General features: G+C 36.1%; 3 protein-coding genes across 3 annotated transcripts; 1 reads left to right on the forward strand and 2 right to left on the reverse strand.

The window, feature by feature from the left end:
* Positions 1-972: 972 nt before the first annotated feature.
* On the reverse strand, positions 973-7,068 carry LOC106710403 (juvenile hormone epoxide hydrolase-like). The gene is made up of 8 exons (XM_045684167.1): positions 6,950-7,068; positions 4,732-4,911; positions 4,345-4,572; positions 3,891-4,055; positions 3,401-3,547; positions 2,666-2,867; positions 1,978-2,212; positions 973-1,246 (listed from the first exon to the last, which is right to left on the reverse strand). The coding sequence occupies exons 1-8, from the start codon at positions 7,058-7,060 to the stop codon at positions 1,015-1,017; spliced, it is 1,500 nt and encodes a 499-aa protein (XP_045540123.1). The 5' UTR covers positions 7,061-7,068; the 3' UTR covers positions 973-1,014.
* A 5,270-nt stretch (positions 7,069-12,338) lies between these two features.
* Positions 12,339-14,980, forward strand: LOC106710454 (juvenile hormone epoxide hydrolase). The gene is made up of 5 exons (XM_014502515.2): positions 12,339-12,383; positions 12,989-13,135; positions 13,501-13,702; positions 13,923-14,157; positions 14,697-14,980. The coding sequence occupies exons 1-5, from the start codon at positions 12,339-12,341 to the stop codon at positions 14,923-14,925; spliced, it is 858 nt and encodes a 285-aa protein (XP_014358001.2). The 3' UTR covers positions 14,926-14,980.
* A 586-nt stretch (positions 14,981-15,566) lies between these two features.
* LOC106710418 (juvenile hormone epoxide hydrolase) lies at positions 15,567-19,706 on the reverse strand. Its single transcript, XM_045684235.1, has 8 exons — positions 19,613-19,706; positions 19,043-19,222; positions 18,504-18,731; positions 18,230-18,394; positions 17,991-18,137; positions 17,515-17,716; positions 16,615-16,849; positions 15,567-15,792 (listed from the first exon to the last, which is right to left on the reverse strand). Exons 2-8 carry the CDS (start codon positions 19,220-19,222, stop codon positions 15,567-15,569), a joined length of 1,383 nt encoding a protein of 460 aa, XP_045540191.1. The 5' UTR covers positions 19,613-19,706.

Raw genomic sequence — 19,706 nt, forward strand, 5'->3', positions numbered from 1 at the left:
AAGAACTATAACAACATTGCTTGTAGAAAATCGTTTATTAGTATAAAATTATCAAATGATAACAAAACGTGTAGGTAGGTACTTTACGTTAGATTAAATTTCGATCAATTTAAAAAAATACTAATCTTGAAGACTATATAATATATATAACCTTTACTACCCTAACCTACTTTGTAAATTCGATCTATTACCTACATATTTTGGTAGTGGTGAGATTTGGAACTAATACTAGATAGAATTAACTATCAGGAACATCAACAGTCGTGTTTAAGTTGTAACATAGCAAAAGCTGTCATTTCCTAGCAATGTATAGAGATGTTTCATGTATAGAGGTCAGTGATTCCACACCAAACACAAATCTTTAATTAAGTAGGATGTGGATAATCTTAATACTTAGTTAAGTGCTTAAAGTTATCAATACATAGTATAAAACAAAGTCGCTTTCGCTGTATGTCCGTATGTATGCTTAGATCTTTAAAACTACGCAACGGATTTTGACGCGGTTTTTTTTTAATAGATAGTGATTCTTAAGGAAGGTTTGTACGTATAATAAATGCATAATATAGTAGAGAAACACTGATAAATTTAAAGGTTTCTAATGTGAACGCTGTGAACGTTGTGTATAAGGACATTCTGTAGTAGGTATATTTTGCATTGCACCCGTGCGAAGCCGGGGCGGGTCGCTAGTTAAATATAAATACTAAATCCACTCTAATATAATCACGGACAGCAAGATAAGCGACCTTCATATGACGTAACACTCAATTAGATGTTCTGTGCATACAAATTGACAAATCCAATATAGTAATATTCAAACTTTATGGCGGCAAGGAATTTATATCTGACAAGAGCTGATGACATGCGCTCACAACTAACGCCTTATAACATTCGTACTACTGATTTGTACAGTTCAGTATTCTCGATTTTGTGGCTTCATAGTAACAAATTGTACCATCAAATAAAAAAAAGAAATCAACAAAACACTTTTATTTTTAAAAAGTTAAACAACATGGTTTACAGTTCAGTCTTAATATTGTTCTGTTTGTGCCATTTTCTGAACTCCCCGATCGCTTTGAGGACGTCTTCGGAGAAGAATTTCGGCATCTCCATGGCGAAGAAGTGACCACCATCATCTACTATGGTCTCATTTATGAGGTTTATATATTTAAGCTTCAAAATCCAACCTGGTAGGTAAGAGATCTCGTTCTTAGCTTGTAGGAACCAAGTTGGTACTGGTGTTGGGATCCTGTGGAAGAAGATTTAGTTTTGATTTATTGTCATTGACTAGCTTTTGCCTGCGACTTCATTCGCGCGGAATAAAAAAAACAACGGAATAAAAAATTTCAACGAAATCCGTTTAACTGTTTTAGAGAAACGTAATAACAAACATCCATCTAAAGTTCCGCATTAATATTACATTAGTTATTTATATCCCGTAATGTAATTGATGGGTGTTTTTGCGTAGATAATTAAGAGTTAAACAATTATAGTCGACTGTAATATTGTTTTAATGGTAAAGAACGGAAAACTAAAGTTAGAATTTATTTCTTTGTCTGTGACTTTGTGGCCGCTAATCTTAGAAATGGGTTTACTTAGATAAATGGGGGTTTCACTAATGTGAAAAAGGGGTTGTAAGGGGTAGGCAGAGACCCAGGATCTACATTTGGCGTGGTCCTGGCGCACCTCTCTCTATGTTAAGAGCAAAAGCATAACACATCAATTAAGTAAATAATAAGCCTAAAAAATGCTACCCGAAGACAGTATTTCACACGGACAAAGTCGCGGGCACAGCTAGTCAGTATATAAAAAGATAATTATAAATAAATATCAATTCATAATTGTTTCGAATTAATTATCAAATGTAAATTAACCTCAGATTAGTCTGATCAACCATATAAGACAGGGTTCAGGATAATCTCGATAATGTCAGTGTTCATGTGGACGTAATTTGTATAGATTAAAAAATGTGAATCTTACTCGTCAATTTTCAATCCAAAATATCTTTTGTTGAATGTCTCCGAGTACAATCTCATAGCCGTAGTTATGGAGTTGCTGGACCAGTACATCATCAGGTTGTCTATTAGCTGTTCCTTAGTGAACCTTGAGTAAAGGCCGCCGTCGGCTAGGAGTTTGTACTCCGGCTTCGTCCATGTCGAGAACTTCTCCAGGATGTAGGCCAAAAGACCAGATGGAGAGTCAGTGAGTGCTACACCTGTAGGATAACGTGTTGGTTAAGAAGACGAATCGAACCACTTTAAATGCCATTCTTAAAAATCTCTTCGGTCTTTTAGGCTTTAGAGCAGGGGTTCCCAAAGTATTTTTCTACACGCCACCCTGCTGCCTAAAATAGAAATGCCCGCGCCCCCCTTCACTTCGATGCAGTATTCTTCTTCTTCGTGGTGGTATGCGTTTGTCCCGCGGCTCTGCGCCCCCCTTTACATGTTGTCACGCCCCACTAGGGGGGCGCGCCCCCCAGTTTGAAAAACAATGCTTTAGAGCTTCACAATAGACTTTATACATAACAAACCCACATACATAAAACAAACTTATATACGAGAGAAAAACATTACCATCTTTTCAGTCGGCTAATAAATCTGTCCGATTGTTTTTTTTTTCACTAAAGCGAATCCAAATTTATAAAAAAAAAGTAAAAGTGACTACATACCAACAGTATCTGGTTTGGTTGATTGAATATGTAAGTATCCCATTTCTTCAACAAGATTGGAGAATTTCTTAGACAATGGATACATGCGGTCTGCCAAATCAGACCTTATCACTAGAGGTGGGTAGATAGATCCCAGGATTTGAATCAACGTGGTTCTTGGAGTCATCGAGAACGCGATGTTTGAATGATAGCCGAGAACATCCTAGAAGGAATAATAAAATTACAAACCACTATTTGTTGAATATAGAAACAACTAACTATATATGATACCTCATATATAGAGAAATATATATTATATCATATTTAATGGTATTACATAATCCAAATAGAGTGTCGATGGCTCAGGGTTAAACACTTGACTTGCAATCTGCAGGTTCTGGGTTCAAATCCCGCCATGTACCTACCAATGTATTTTTCGATTGTCGATTTACATATATACATTTATTTATCCGACGTTCTTACCATGAAGGAAAACATCGTGATATGTGTGAAGTCAACCCGCACTTGGCCAGCGTGGTTGACTACGGCCTAGTCACCCCTAACTTAGATTTTTTTACAATATTTTTTTACGAGATTGCCACACTTTTTACATATGTTGTGAATTGTGTGTTTCTGTCTGTGTGGTAATGAATTTTTCTTTCGTTATTTATGGCAGTCAGTTGTTTCTAGTTCGATTTAAAATAGACGATGTTCAAAATTCAGAAAGTACATGTTTCAGTCATAAAATTTTCATACCTGTGGGAATAGAGTAGCCATGTTACCAGTGATGATTCCTCCCCAGTCTCCTCCCTGGATGTAGTACTTCTTGAAGCCAAGTCGATGCATCAGATTCCTGAACACGACGGCCATCTTGTCAGCGCCGAGACCAGGGCGTACTGCCGGCTATAAGTTATTATAAGCTTTATTACATTTGCATAGTTAAAACAAGATTTTGTTCTTTCAAACATCTTAGCGAGACAATACCGCATCCCGTTACACCCCAACACGCCTAAAGTATTCGGCGTAATGACTCACGCGAAGTTAAGAACCACCAAGACATCTGGCAACTAATGTACACGGGACATTGTATGGATAAAGAAGATATTACACTAGTTAAATTATTTTGTTGTAAATAAACACAACGTAATATAAGTTGGAATCCCAAAATAAACCCCGACTAAACCAACCTACTAGACTAGAAAGGCGGTCTTTGTAACAAAATTAATCAAATAGATGAACAACTTACAGAAGAGAATCCATATCCAGGCAAGCTAGGCACTATGAGTTCGAGGGCAAAATCCCTGTCCTTGCTGACAGCTGTGAGTAGAGGAATGGCCGCGTCGAACTCTCGTACTGAACCCGGCCAGCCGTGCAATAGCAATAAGGGAACTGTCTGGACTCCAGCTGGCACCTAAATTATTACACAGATTAGTACCAACCGTATGGAAAGATCTTTACGTGACCAAACAATAAATCACGATTGTTCCATAAGCAGTCATTCTGCGAGTAATATCTCCAGTCCTTTGCCAATTAACGTAAACCATTCCTTTATTGTTAACAAGTTTCGAGATTATATTTAGTAAATATAAATTTAGAAGAAAATTCTAGGATTCTAGGAGTAGAGGCCACAGATATCCACAAGAAGTGGTGAAAGACTTCTTCCTCGATGAACCATTTAAAACGTTAGAAATGATACATACCTCAGGTTTGACCCTGATGAAGTGAATATCCAGACCTTGAATGTTAGTCTTGAACTGTGGGTATTTGTTGAAAACTTGCTCGCGCTCAGCGAAGGGATACTCCTCGGCCCAGTACTTGACCCAGCTGTTCATCTGCTTGCTGTTGAACCCATACTCGAAGCCGACGCCCTCTAACGGCGGGACGTATGGCCGATGTGACTTCAAACGGTCTTTTAGGTCTTTTATCATCTACAGGGATAAGGGAAGAGTATTACGAGTATAAAAGCAATTAATTCCATTTTCCTAAAATGTCAAGATCTTTTTATTAACTACTGGGCATATTCTCTTTACCAGCAAAGCATTTTTCAGGCTCTAAGATTCTTGTAAAATAGTTATTGCAGGACTTACAGTTTCATCGAACTTGACTTTAAATGGCTTAATGCTGGTGTCATGCTTCGTCTTCAGTTGATCGGGCCCCCACCATTCGTCAAGATCGATTTCTGGTGGCGCGGGAGGGCTCTTGAAGAAGAGGAAGTATACTGGCGCGCCCAGCACCACTAGTAGCAGCACCAATAGTAATCGCGCCATCTAGCGACAACATTTACAATTAGATTGTGAGTCTCAATTGAAGTTTGACCCCAATTCTTTAAGAGCCAGTCATTTGTTTGGTTCAAATTAGAAGGAGGCTAAATTGGAATATGCACTTATTCCTTACTTGCGATAAATTTGTATAAAAAACACTGTAATTTGCTATAACGTTAAATCTTTACCATTCAGATTTTATATTTAAATTATTATTGAATTCTTATACGAATGAAAACTAAAACAATGTTTAAAATAAAATAATATAAATAATTCTTGAGATTATTTATAAAGCCATCAAATAGTAGGTAATGTCGATTTTATGTTATGTAATTCGTAAAAAAATGACTTGCATTATTTTAGCTGGAGGACCGATGACTTGATAAAATGAATTTAATGCAATTCAAGGCAATGAGATGAGATAACTTTTGGTAATAATTCGATAGGATGTCATGACTTAAATGAATTTAAGTAATGACGTGTTAACGTCGATTTACACTGTGTTAATACATTGTCATTGCCATTGAAAAGATAATCTATTTAGTTTTTTTTTTTTACATGAGAAGGGGGCAAACGAGCAGCGGGAACACCAAGGTGTTCATCGACGCCCATGAACATCTGCAATACCAGAGGAATCGCAGATGCGTTGCCGACCTTTGAGATGGTGATACGTTCGCTTCTTGAAGCAGTAATATCTTATTTCTTAATAATATTATAAATGCGAATGTTTAGATGGATGTTTGTTTGAACGTATCTCCAGAACCACTCAACGGATCTTGATGAAATTTGGCACAGATGTAGAACATAGTCTGGAAGAACACATTGAAACGCTTTACCTTATTTGTCAGTCGTGCAAATCTTAACTAGTGAGATAACTTTTTAAATCGCTAAATCAATTTTTGGATAAAATTGACCTTGACATAGCCAGTCACGATTCTTAACTAATTTTGCTTTTAGTAAATTATACCGGTGCTAAATTAATTTGAACAGCGCATGTTTATGATCGAGAGTAGAGCGTCGGTGACTTGGTAAGCACTTGACTTGTGGTCCTGTGTCCAAGTTCCGCCATGTACTAATGAATTTTTAGATGTTCGATTTACGTATGTACATTTATCCTTAATTCTTACGGTGAAGGAAAACATCGTAATGCAACCTGCACATATTCAAAGATGAAATTCAAAGATGAAATTCAAAGACGAAATTCAAAGAAATGTGTCAAGTTAATTCGCACTGGGTCAGCGTGGTTGAATATGGCTTAGTCACCCCCAACTTAGGGTAGGCTCCGAGCCCCTCAGTGGGAACGTATAGTGAGCTGATGATGATGAGGATGTTGATAATAAAAACAAAAGACTATGTTGCATTTCAATCTTACTTCTAACTAATATCATAAATGCGAATGTTTAGATGGATGGATGTTTATTTGAAGGAATCTCCAAAACGGCCCAAACGGATCTTGATCAAATTTGGCACGGTTGTAGTACATAGTCTGGAAGAACACATAGACTACTTATAAATTTATTTTTAATGTCGCGCGTACGGAGTCGCGGTCGACAGCTAGTAATATAAACGATACGAATTGACCTCAGTCCGCACAGAATAAAAAAATAATAAATAACCAATGTGTTCTTCCAAACTATGTTCTAAATTATATGCCAAATTACAGCGAGATCGTTTAGCCGTTATGGAGATACCTTATAACAAATTATAAACAGCTGAGATTACTCTATTATGTTGACGGTAGTGAATACCCACAGTAACAGTGTAGGAATTTTTAGCCACGCTCCAATAGATCCAGAATTAATCCATTACAAACTATGATTTTTATATTTTTAAACACTGTTGCTATTGCTAGGTTTCGCTCGATAAACACATTATCTTATCTTAAACTAAGTGGATTTTGAACTGCGATTATCACTCAAATACGATTTATTTATATTTTATATTCATAAAAAAGAGTAAAATAATAACAAATATCATAATTTATTTACAAATTAAATTTACATCAACAGATATGCAAAATAATTTTCTTTATAAAAGAACTAACCTTGACCTTGAAGTGCACGAACAAAGCACACGTCCATCCCCGAGAAGAAACGCGAACACACTGATCACTGAATGAGTTGTTATTTTTTTTCAATTGAAATTCTGTATTCATAACTCATGTATGCGATAACTGACTACTTCGTAACTTTGATACGATATTTATATGTGTGAGTTCATATATTTACAACCGGTTTCTCTGAATTACCTTAATTTTTATGCAACTTATATTCGTACAAACTATTTTATGATGAACAAAACGAAATAAAAAAAATAGCAAATGAAATAGAGTGACTGAATTTAGACAGAATAAACAAATATCCAAGGGCAATATCATAGGGCAATGCTCGGAATCTGTTCGTGATCGCATCAGAAATGATGTGTTCCGCAGCAGAACTAAAGTAACCGACATTGCCCGAAGAATTATAAATCTTAAGTGGCGATGGGCCGGCCATATTGCCCGCAGAACGGACGGCCGATTGGACCGCAAAGTACTGGAATGGCGGCCACGTACAGGTCGACGCAGCGTGGGCAGGCCTCCCGCAAGATGGACCGATGATCTGGTCAAGGTTTATAGTTTCATCTAAAGCGATTTGATACTTTTGTCTGAATCCCAAGTAGGGTTGGCGGCGGCCGGACGGCGGGCTGTAAAATATTAAGCCAAAACATTGGGCTTTTTAAAATTACCTCGCCCTCCGTGTATGGTATAAGGTCAGGGAGATAATGGTGTAGTCATTTTATACTCTTTATATAACACGTGTTACTTAAATACAGTGTGACAACCTTTACCTACATACCAGGACACTATTAAAGTATCGTTTAAATGACATAAATAATATCAATAATTATGACAACTTTTACTATTTAATAATAGTCCTATTATTGTAGTTAACTAAATTATTATGTGTAATTTATGTTACATTCAGATTGTAAATAGTGTTACTTTATAATGTTACTAGTATTCATATTTTTTGCTTTTTTTTTAAATTACGTAGAAATTTCAAAAGCCTGTTTTTGTTTAATAGCAAATATTCTCTTCAGCAAAATACGCTACGTTATTTCAGTATTTAAAATTTATAATATCTATTTTAAAGTTGTAGTTAATGACACTTGGTGTTAATACATTAATTTCTTACTAATAAATTAAAATAACTTAAAATATTACTTTTTTTATTAACCTAAGTACATTAAGTAAGTTTATTTTTTTATATCACTATTAGCTTAATGTTAGACGTTGATTTCATACAAATGTTTGGATAAATAAATATTAAACCACCTGTTCAATGAAACTAATGTAGATACAGTTTGCAGACATTAATGGCCGAAGTCAATTCACTTTTTTGTTTTAGATCCCTTTTGCACTATACCAATAGCCGAGCGACTTCTATTTCTGCAAATCAGGCCGCGCACCTGGAATTAGTCGCCACGTGAAAATTAGACAAAAAATTAGTATAGAGTTTATGGAGTAAGTTAAATTAAATAGATGTAATATTATTAAAAATGGTGTATTTTATTCCCATAAATCACAATGTCAAGTGACGACATTGATCTTTACTTATAGAGAAGATAAAATAATTATAATTAAAAACTCATACGTTTTTCAACAATTTCTATTACTTACAGTACAAAATTATTGATTTTCGAGATAATATGTGTTATATAATATGTCAAACGAAGTCACTGGTAATAGCTAGTATATGACCTGCTTACTTTATCGTTTTTATATATGTAGTTACTGTAATTATGTAGTAATAAAACATTTTACAACTGTAGTATAATAGATATAATGTAATATAAAGACCCAATAAACTATTCTGTGTAATAAAACGCAGCGTTTTATAGACCATTGAATACGCTCCTTAACAATTAAATTTAACATAGTTCCGTTTCATTTGCACTGTTTAAGTTAGTGTTTATATGTGCTTGTACGCATCTTGTGCGCGCAGTTCGAATTGAAAATAATAATAATAAAAAAATTAACTAAAAAAAAATAGTCTCCCACGTCTTATTTTTGTCTAATCTATGTGTGTTTTTATAAGGTATGTTAATATTACAGTATACAGATCCCATTATTGATATTTCAAATGCGAATGTAAGAATTTTAAAGGATTTCTCTAAATTAATCATCTAAAAATCTAAAATGAAGGTTGAAAATTGTCATATCTTCAGCGGCACTTGGTATAAATAAATTGCGAAGTAAACGCCGAATATATCCGCATTATCAGATGCGTTTCCTACCTAATAACGTCAGAAAAGGGGATAAAAAGAGGATGCTTTCTTCCTATGCATCCCCATCTCCGTCGAATCCTCATTCCCTTCCCATACCTTACAAGAAAAATGTGGGAAGGGGAAAATGACCAAAATTAGGCCACCGGAACGCAAACTCATCAGAAAATATGCTCCCACTTTAAGCCTGTCTTCTGTGTGGTCGTGGTATTTCACCGGTTGAATCTGTTAATTCGTGAAACAGATATTGTTGCTGGTGTCTACCACTGTTAAACTTTAAGAATATTTTTTGCAGATGTTTGGGACTAATGAGCCATCTTTAAGTATATTAGTTTCGTTCCTGTCTTTATTTATACAAACACCTCCTTTACCTGGTGTTAATTTAAACGAATGGTGGGGTCCTCAACATTTAAAAACCCTCCAAGACACGAGTATCAAACCTTTTCTAGTAGAATTCAATATAACGGTAAGTTATTTGTTACTTTTAATCTATATCTATATATATAAAAGAAAGTCGTGTTAGTTACACTATTTATAACTCAAGAACGGCTGAACCGATTTGGCTGAAAATTCATGGGTATGTAGTTGAGAACCAGGATTCGGACATAGGATACTTTTATCCCGTTTCCTTTTTTTTAATTCCGCGGGAACGGAGTCGCGGGCAAAAGCTAGTAAGAAATAGGAAAAAAAATAAGAAAAAACATCCTTTATTAAAATACTAGAATTAGCCGATGGGGCCGCAAAGTACTGGAATGGCGGCCACGTACAGGTCGACGCAGCGTGGACAGGCCTCCCACAAGATGGACCGATGATCTGGTCAAGGTTGCGGGAGTATCCAGGATGCGGGTTGCACAAGACCGATCATTGTGGCGATCTTTGGGAGAGGCCTATGCTCAGCAGTGGGCGTTACGAGGCTGAATGGATGGATGGAAACATAGTAATAGTTACTTCGATTTTAATACTAAGGGCTATAGGGTAAGATAAACGTGTCAACGATCACGATTTCGCTAAAACAGCGAAACAACTGCTGACCATAGACATCTCCAAGTTGTTGACGCTTACCTTAAATTGCTTAATCTTATGTACTTACTATGTAACGATAGTTATTTTGTCTCACTGATGAGGTACCTCATGTACTTAATGTTTTATCCTAGTGTCTTATTAATTATTGTTAAATTAAAATAGCAAATTACTTCGGCACGCTTATTTAAAAATAACTAGCTTTTACCCGCCACTCCGTCCGCGCGGAATAAAAAAAAAGGAAACTGGGTAAAAATAATCCTATGTCCGTTTCCTGGTTCTAAGCTACCTGCCCACCAATTTTCAGCTTAATCAGTTCGACCGATCTTGAGTTTTAATAGTGTAACTAACACGACTTTCTTTTATATATATAGATTATTACTAGTTTTATAAATAACAGCCACTTTTTTCAGAAGAAGTTATACTATCCCCAGGCGACATCTTACTAATTTTATAAATGTGAATGTTTGGATGACAGGGTGTTTGTTTGAAGGTATCTCCGGAACGGCTGAACGGATCTTAATGAAATTTGGCACAGATGTAGAACATAGTCTGGAAGAACACATAGGCTACTTATTAGGTTTTTTAATTGCCCGCGGACGGAGTCGCAGGCGACAGCTAGTAGGCTATATTTATTACTAGTTTTTTTTTAAATTCCGCGCAGACAAAGTCTCTGGCATCTGCCAGTTATAGATTTAATAAATATTTTATTAAAATTTACAATAATAAGTATTTACTTTTTTATTCAAATGGTAAACTAAATATATAAAATTTTTCGTATATATAATGCTATTATGTACAAAAAAAATTTTTTTTATTATTACAGCTACTATGTAACTAACAATTAATATATTATATTCTTTATACTTTTTTTAATTAGGTATTTTTGTATAAAACTTTGCCTTGTCTTATAGATTTCACTAAACGTTTAAGGTTAATACATTGTTGTAAGCCAGTGATGTTGTACAATTATTGAATTATTAAATGCAAAAATAATCACTGGAATCCGATAAGTAGTTTCTGCAATTAACGTGTTCAATCAAACTTTCCCCTTAAACCGCTATTCCACAAGCATCGCGACTCTGGTTCAAATTGAAGACTCTACTGACCACATTCTAAGTCGGTTGCTCAGGGGTTAAGCACTTGACCTGCAAACTGCAGGTCCTGGGTTCGAATCCCGCCATGTACCAATGTAGTTTTCAATTTACATATTATTTATCCGACGTTCTTACGGTGAAGGAAAACATTGTGATGCTGCACATATCTGAGAAGAAATTCAATGATATGTTTGAAGTCAATCAACCCAGGCCCAGCGTGGTTAACTATGGCCTAGTCACCCCTAATTTCGGGTACGCTCCGAGCCCCTTGGTGGGGAAGTATAGTGAGCTGATGATGAATGAATGATGATGATCACTGTTCATATTCGAGATAGGATTACAAATTAAAACCAAACTGCAAGAAAAATAAAGACGAACATTTCGTTATCGTGAGCTAATTCGTTAGTGACGCCATCTAGTCTTGTTTGTACTAAGTTTCAACATTTTAATAATTCCAGATGATTGCCGATCTTAGACATCGTATACGGAATACTCGCCAAATGACTCCACCACTTGAAGGTTCAGGATCAGAATATGGGTTCAATACTCATGAAATACCACGCTGGTTACGATATTGGGCTGAGGAGTATCCATTCCAAGACAGAGCAGTAGAGATTAACAAGTACCCGCAGTACAAGACTAATATTCAAGGTCTTGACATACACTTTGTAAGAGTCGTGCGAGAGGTTAGTGCAAAACTTTGACTATAAATAAAATGGACTAGGCTAGCCGCTGTTGTTCTAAATCAATTCTGAAACATTTAGCATGGTGCCGAATGCTGACACTTAAGTTTATGAAAGTACGTATATACACAAGACGAGCATACACGCAATCAAGAATTCATGATAACATATTATATCTATTGTAGTGTCATATTCCTGAAAGATGATCTTAATGGGAAGCTAATTTAAGTCTTTGACTATATTTTAGGTTTCCGTTGGCGTACAGGTCGTCCCCTTACTAGTGCTTCATGGTTGGCCATCCAGTTATCTAGACTTCTATCCTATGATACCTATCCTAACTAGGGTCTCTCCCCACAGAGACTTCGTGATGGAAGTGATAGCAGCTAGTATGCCTGGATTTGCATTCTCTGATGTAAGTTACATAATTCAATTTCCAAGCAGTGACTTTTAGGCGTGCCAACTGTGCACAGATTGTATCGCCAGTTGATGGGGGAGGCTCGGAGGAGATTGATCGGTGATATATGTTGCAAAACGTAAGTTTACAAATAACATATACACTTTGTGTTTAAAAAATACTTTAAGATATTACAATACAATTCACTTTAGTTCACATCTTTTATTAAAAATCTCATGTCACAATGTTGACCGATTTTTATAAAATTTTATATGCATATTCAATAGGTTTGAGACATACTATCTATTATTCATACCCCGATTAAGTTTTTTTTTATCTGCACGCGTACTATCACTAGTCGCGGTCGACAGCTAGTTTCTTATAAAATAACAACATTTCAAATTATCCCTTAATGAAAATTCATACAATTAGTGCACAAAAACAATGCAGATCTTTTCTTTGCAGATCATAATTTTAACCTTAAGTTTGGTAAGAACATACACGTGCCGTAGCTTGCTTTTCAATTACTAAAAAGGCAGTCAGCTGGGATGGCATTACGACGCAGGCCGTTTATGTTCTTCCTTAGAACTTTGTATACTTATTAATCTGTTTTTATATTACAGGGTTCTGTAAGACCTGGTTTCGGTGTTGACAAAATGGCAGTTGTGCTAAGAAATCTCATGCATAGACTTGGTCATAAGAAATTCTACGTGCACGGCGCCGATTGGGGTTCGGTTGTAATGAGTAATATGGCTACTTTCTTCCCAAATGTAAGTATATTAAATACTTAACAGTGAATAGTTGCGTTAACAGGCAACTGATAATAGAAACAATATACATCTAGTGACCGTCCCTTAGTTGAAATTTGACCATAACTTAATCTAAATTTATTATTTTGTTTTTTTCACGGAAAGACTACAAAAAAGGTTACTCTTTTTTTAAAAATACCACTGGTGTCTTTACTCCTTTTATTTAAAAAGCAGTCAAAAGATTAATATCTTAAGACTAGATCTTCAAAAAATTTAGGACGCGAACTGAACGAAGGATTTCATAAATTCTAGGACCTAGAATAATCAAACTTAGTATCTAAGGTTCTGTCAAAGCGCCAATAGTTTAATGGTCGTAAATTTGACAGGAAGTTCTAGGTTACCACAGCAGTATGCCAACAGTAATGTCTCCACTGCAAGCATTTGCAAGAATAGTCGGTGATTATTTTCCTTCTCTGGTTGTGAGAGAAGAAGTTGCTGATAGAATGTATCCCCTATCTAATTTCTTCAATAAGATTGTACGAGAGTCAGGATATTTCCATCTTCAGGCGACGAAACCTGATACTGTCGGTGAGTGGAAAAAAAACTAGTTTATAATACGCTCGCGTGTATCAGCTACCTTTCTGTTATCTTCATTCGTAAAGGAAGACTACAGTATGTCAATTCTAAAGAAAATTGTTGCCTAAACAAGTGTATAGATTTGGATGAGTGAGATGCCATTCAAGTCGTATTCTCCTATCAATAGGAGTGCATTCAGTATGTTTTTTTAATTTTAACCATTCAATTTTAGATATAGCACTAACAGATTCACCTGCTGGCCTACTCGCGTATTACTTCGAGAAGATATCAGTGGGTACCCGTCATCACTATCGCAACCGCACTGACGGTGGTTTAGAACTCCACTACACGAAAGAACAGCTAATAGACAACCTGATGGTGTACTGGGTTTCTAACTCTGTGGCTACTGCGGGAAGAATATACGCAGAGTCATTCGGTCCTAGATATTTCAGTCTACGTATGGACAGGTATTTCATGTTAACTATATTATAAGGCGCGGAATAAAAAAAAAATTTAGAAGTAGCCTATGTGTTCTTCCATACTATGTTCTACATCTTTGCCAAATTCCATTAAAATCCGTTGAGCTGTTCCAGAGATATCTTAAACAAACATCCATTCATCCATCTAAACATTCGCATTTATAATATTAGTAAGATGGCAAGCGAGCAATTTGCCACCTGAATTCATCGAAATAGCGCAGCGACCGTTACCTATAGACATCCGCAATTTAAAATGCGTTGCCTACTTTTAATCGAAGGAAGAAGGGACTCCTCCGTCACTTCCCTTATAAGAAAAGGGTGAGAAGGGAAAGAGGACTAAAGTTAGGCCTCTGGAACGCGCACTCATAATACTGTACATGAACATGGACTTCCACTTTACGCTTGTCTTCTGTGTGGTCGTGGTATTGCTCCAGGCAAGCTGTTAATAAAAGCACATTGGTATGTTTTAATACTACTTTTTCTTAAATACAAACATACATTTATGCATTTGTTTTTCTATATTCTAGCATACCCTCGTCAGTGCCAGCGTGGATATTGCAAGCTAAATACGAGATATCTTACATACCGCCGTGGATGTACAAACTGAAGTTCCCTAATCTTGTGAACGAGACAGTTCTGGATACAGGAGGACATTTCCTAGCGCTGGAACTACCACTTGTGTTGGCAGCGGATATTGATAGAGCTATGGTTGAGTTTCGACGCTTGCAGAATAAGGGAAAACGAGAAGAATTGTAACGTCATCGGTGTCTTGTGTAGATTTTTTTTAAATGAACTTGTTAAACTCCTGAAAACTGGTCCAAAAAGATATTGCTTTTTTCTTACATTCTCTTTGTATAACAATGTTTTTATGTAAGAGTTTTAACAGTTATTGATGGCTATGTAAATAAAAAAAACTATTCTTTTTGTTACTTTAAAAAAAATTGAATAGTCCATTCGTATTAAATATAAATATCTATAATCAATTGAACGCAAACTAAAATCATTTTATAATTTTCCCACAACTAACCTCGTTAAAATAAATTACAAATCTATTTCCGGTTCAATGCAGGCTTTGTGGCTCACAGCTAAGTTATCTTTGACGGCACGCGCCTTCTAAATTAGGGGCTGGTTGGGGTGTGCGCCGCCCCAAGGGTGGCTTAGCTAGCCAATGACAAACTTAGAATGTACGCATTGAAAGTAACCTTTCATTTTTATAAAAAAAAAAAACAATTTTGACGATGGTTGCTATTCCGTTTTACTAAATTTAAATTTATAAGAACTCAAGATAAAAAAAATAATATTTATTAAAACGAAATGAAAAATACAAAGTTTTTATGATAAGAATTTAGTTTATAAAGTTTAAAATAACAATCCCATTCAATAAATACATTAAAAAGTTATAGTTCAGTCTTCTGCGTATTATTCCTTTTTCTGAATTTATCAATAGCTTGGATGACGTCATCAGAGAATTCTTTCGGCAGTTCTAACGCTACAAAATGGCCGCCATCATTCAATACTGTGACGTTTAATATGTTAGGGAACTTGAGTCTTGTGACTAATGGTGCTTGGTACAATGGTTCGTGCTTTGATTGTAACACCCAAGTTGGTACATAGCTAGGTATTCTGAAAATGTATGTAAACATTAGAAAAAACACTATTACTTAAAGAAATAAACCTGTACTCTTGACATTCTGGGGATAAGAAACGAATGACCAGCTCACTCATCAGATCAATGGGCCTGGCACGAATATTGTGACAATTACCATCGTATCGTTCTCGACTCATACTAAGTTTACATTTCATACTAATTTTGACATTATTGACGATGATGATACGAAGGCGTTCGTCACAAATTTTTGTGCTAGGCCCACAGTTCATTCGTTTAGACCAGTGATTGTCAAACTTATTTCTTTCACCGCCCCCTTTGAAAATCAATTATATTTCAGAGCGCCCCTAATTTTTATTGAGCCTTAAAACTTAATAACCACAATTTCATTACTTTAATTAATTTAAATGCCCCCCATTTTTTGGGCCTCTTATTTTTCAAACGCCTCCAAGGGGGCGTTATCGCCCACTTTGGGAAACACTGATTTAGACTATAGGTCACAATATAATTGATATAGAAACATACTTTGGACTCAAGAATAAAAGCGAACATATCACTTGAAGATCTGCAAGGCATCTGCAGACTCTTTGGTGTTTAAGATGTACATGCATCGGGTCACTTAACAATAGAAGTACATAAATCGATGGCTCCTTTGTATAAGGGCTAAAGTAACAAATTGATTATTTTTACTTTTTATGTATACCTCTTATTTTAGTTAATAACATGAACTAAATACAAATACACATTCACGAGTGTAATTGTGCTTCTTGAAAAGAGAGCCTTATTCGTAGAAGCCATCGAAATATAGGCAACAAAAACATTGAACACTGTATACTTACTCATCCAATTTAGTATCCAAATGCTTCTTACTGAACGATTCAGCGTATAATCTAATCGCTGTGCTAATAGAATTAGGTGCCCAATAGAACATTATATTATCAATGATCTGTTCTTTGCTGAAATGCAAGTCGAGGCCACCGTCGGGCAAAGAGACGTCTTTTCTACATGTCCATGTTGAGAACATCTGTAGGATGTAGATTAAAAGACCTGACGGGGAATCTGTTAGGGCTATACCTGGAAAATTAATATATTCTAGGTCTGACAAGGATTTTTTATGAAATAGGTAAAATTTTAGATTGATACTTTATCATTATCTCCCATGTCTTTTTCCACTCACGTGGGGTCCGCGTACATAGCGTTGCCAGGCGTCCGGATAAAGCCGGACATTGGTAGGCTTTTTGATTGCGTGTCCGGTCAAAAAAAACGGTTTTCCGGCTTTTGTTAGGCTTTTTACATTTCCCAAACGAGAGTGTACCTATTAATACTGAGACAAAATTCTAAATAATATAGGGTGTCCGAACTTTCTACCCAAATGTCCAGCCAAACTGGGTGGTCTGTCCGGCTAGTAGGTTTGGCGACCTGGCAACCCTACGCGTACAAGGTTTTATATACCTTAAAGTTTTGGCTTAGAAGGAGTTAAAGGAGTAGATATTCCTACGTTACCAAGTTCACACTCCCAATAGTTGGTACGTGTTTGAGTTAGCACAATATAGATATTTGTCATGTAAAGCCTGGTTTCCATTATACCAGTACAGTAGAACAGTAGCACTGGTCTGTCAACTTTTTTGGCTCACTGACTCTACTTAGCATCTACATTATGCCAGTTATATGCCAGCGCTTTTGAGTACTACTGTCCTACTGTACAAGCAAAATGTGAACCAAGCGTTATAGTCACTCACCTATCGTATCAGGTTTGGTTGCATGTAAGTGTAGATACCCCATTTCTTCCATTAACATAGAGTAATAGTTAGTTAATGGGTAGATCCTGTCAATCTCCTGCTGATTGAAGACCAATGAAGGGTAGACAGATGCCAGTATAGGTATTATTAAACTAGAGGGCGCTGTAGAGAATGGTAGGTTGGTGTGGTACCCGAGGACATCCTGGTAATTAACAATTTGATTTTCTGTTTATTTCTAAAGTGGAATTTTTTCAGTTTATTTATTTTAATTGAATCCAAAAAAAAACACAATTTCGAATGTAAGCCAGAAGGCTAGGTGTACATATATTACGGTCTTCCATTTTGCGCTATCCTCTCTAATATCATCCACATTCATACATATACAAATGCTCGTCGGTTTTAAGTGCTCTTAATACCTCCTTAATTATTTCACCAATCAGGTATAAATTCGTCTAACTTGTAATAACTTTATTTACCTCAGGAAATAGAGTAGCGAGATGACCTCCGACCACAGATCCCCAGTCCCCACCCTGAATGTAGAACTTATCAAAGCCGAGTCTCTTCATCAGGTTTCTCATCACCACAGCCATCTGCGCAGTGCCCAGCCCGGACCTGACGGCTGCCTTGAGACAATTAAGAATTATTAATAAAGCCCTCTATGTAAGGATAGATAAACTGCATTAGCTGTTCATATTTCAGATTACGTCTAACTTACGTCAGAATATCCAAAGCCGACTAAGCTAGGAGCTATAACCTCTATAGCAAAGTCTCGATCTTTGCTGAAGGAGGTAAGCCGCGGTATTGCCTCGTAGAACTCCCGTACTGAGCCCGGCCAGCCGTGCAGTAATAGCATCGGGACTATTTCTATACCTTTGGGAACCTGAAAAAGATATTAGATGATTGATCGAAATGGATATCAACAGCGCGATTTAAACTGTTTATATTACTTTAGTAGCGCCATCTAGTTGAAAAATTAAACGTTTGCATACCTCAGGTTTCACTCTAATGAAGTGTATATCGAGTCCTTGTATGTTAGTCTTGAACTGCGGAAACTGGTTAAGGAATTTTTCCCTTTCTTTGAATGGATACTGTTCCCCCCAGTATTTGAGCCATTTGTCAGTTTGTTTGCTGTTGAATCCATATTCGAAGCCGACCCCTTCCAATGGTGGAGGAGATGGTCTGTGTCTTTTCAGACGCATTCTTAAGTCTTCTATCATCTGCAAGAATGTAACTATTATTACAGTGGTAGATGCAATATTTGTGGCTCGTTCGGTAAAATACTACGACCACACAGAGGATAGGTATGAAGTGGAAACAATTCCGGGTTTCATCTAATAAGTGTGCGTACCGAAGGCCTACAAGAATATTATCGGAAAGGGAAGTGGATTTGGCGAAGGCAGGTACGCTTAGGAAGGCAAAATATCCTATTTCTGTGCGTCCTCCGTTGGTTAAAGGACACACAGGACTTTTAAAATATTTATCATCTTACTCGCAGAGTATAATGTGTTTTCATCCAATTTGAACTTACCGAATTAGAAAATTCTATTTTGAACGGTCTTATGCTGACATCCTGTCTCGTTTTCAACTCCTCTGGCCCCCACCATTCATTTACGTCTAATTTGGGCAATGGTGGGGGGGCTTTTAGATATAAAAAGTAAACCAAAAATACCACTATTGTTGTTAACACTAGGAGTAAAAATCGAGCCATCTGAAAATAAAACATGAACACTTAAGCACATAATAAAAACTTAATTACCGTGGGTTTTTGACATCAAAATCTGAATATAACATACTGAACTGAATAAACAGAGATTATGTTCTCAGAAACCCACGGTTAATCAAATAAAACCTCATATAACAGATAACAGGAATATATAAAATTCCCAACACATAGGTAATTTCTGAGACGTTAACAAAAATAAGTGCTGCCATCTATCGATGCCTTTAAGATAACTTTATTCAGTTACAATAATTACGAGTATAATATTTCGGACATAAGTGTCTTATAATAATAATATTCAATAATTTCCATCTTTTGTTTATTAATAAATAAAGTATTATTATTATTTAAATAAACGTATTATTAAATAACACTCACACTGAATAGACGCGCGTCCGTCAGACATTCCAGTACTAAAGTCAATAAAACTGAACATCAAGGTCAATGACTCAGCAAGAACGGGTATCATCGT

The sequence above is a fragment of the Papilio machaon genome, chromosome 25 (assembly GCF_912999745.1).
Source record: "Papilio machaon chromosome 25, ilPapMach1.1, whole genome shotgun sequence".
NCBI classification, from domain to species: Eukaryota; Metazoa; Arthropoda; class Insecta; order Lepidoptera; family Papilionidae; genus Papilio; species Papilio machaon.

What these genes read in the sequence shown, in the direction of transcription:
- LOC106710403 (XM_045684167.1), bottom strand. Translation starts at nt 7,060, where the DNA reads ATGAATACAGAATTTCAATTGAAAAAAAATAACAACTCATTCAGTGAT. An exon ending in TGGCTACTCTATTCCCACAG is followed by an intron (nt 2,868 to 3,400) that starts GTATGAAAATTT and finishes TATTCCTTCTAG; the next exon opens with GATGTTCTCGGCTATCATTC. An exon ending in AACCAAACCAGATACTGTTG is followed by an intron (nt 2,213 to 2,665) that starts GTATGTAGTCAC and finishes GTTATCCTACAG; the next exon opens with GTGTAGCACTCACTGACTCT.
- LOC106710454 (XM_014502515.2), top strand. Translation starts at nt 12,339, where the DNA reads ATGGAAGTGATAGCAGCTAGTATGCCTGGATTTGCATTCTCTGAT. An exon ending in GACGAAACCTGATACTGTCG is followed by an intron (nt 13,703 to 13,922) that starts GTGAGTGGAAAA and finishes ATTCAATTTTAG; the next exon opens with ATATAGCACTAACAGATTCA. An exon ending in TTCAGTCTACGTATGGACAG is followed by an intron (nt 14,158 to 14,696) that starts GTATTTCATGTT and finishes TCTATATTCTAG; the next exon opens with CATACCCTCGTCAGTGCCAG.
- LOC106710418 (XM_045684235.1), bottom strand. Translation starts at nt 19,222, where the DNA reads ATGGCTCGATTTTTACTCCTAGTGTTAACAACAATAGTGGTATTTTTG. An exon ending in AAATAGAATTTTCTAATTCG is followed by an intron (nt 18,732 to 19,042) that starts GTAAGTTCAAAT and finishes ACATTCTTGCAG; the next exon opens with ATGATAGAAGACTTAAGAAT. An exon ending in TCGCTACTCTATTTCCTGAG is followed by an intron (nt 17,717 to 17,990) that starts GTAAATAAAGTT and finishes GTTAATTACCAG; the next exon opens with GATGTCCTCGGGTACCACAC.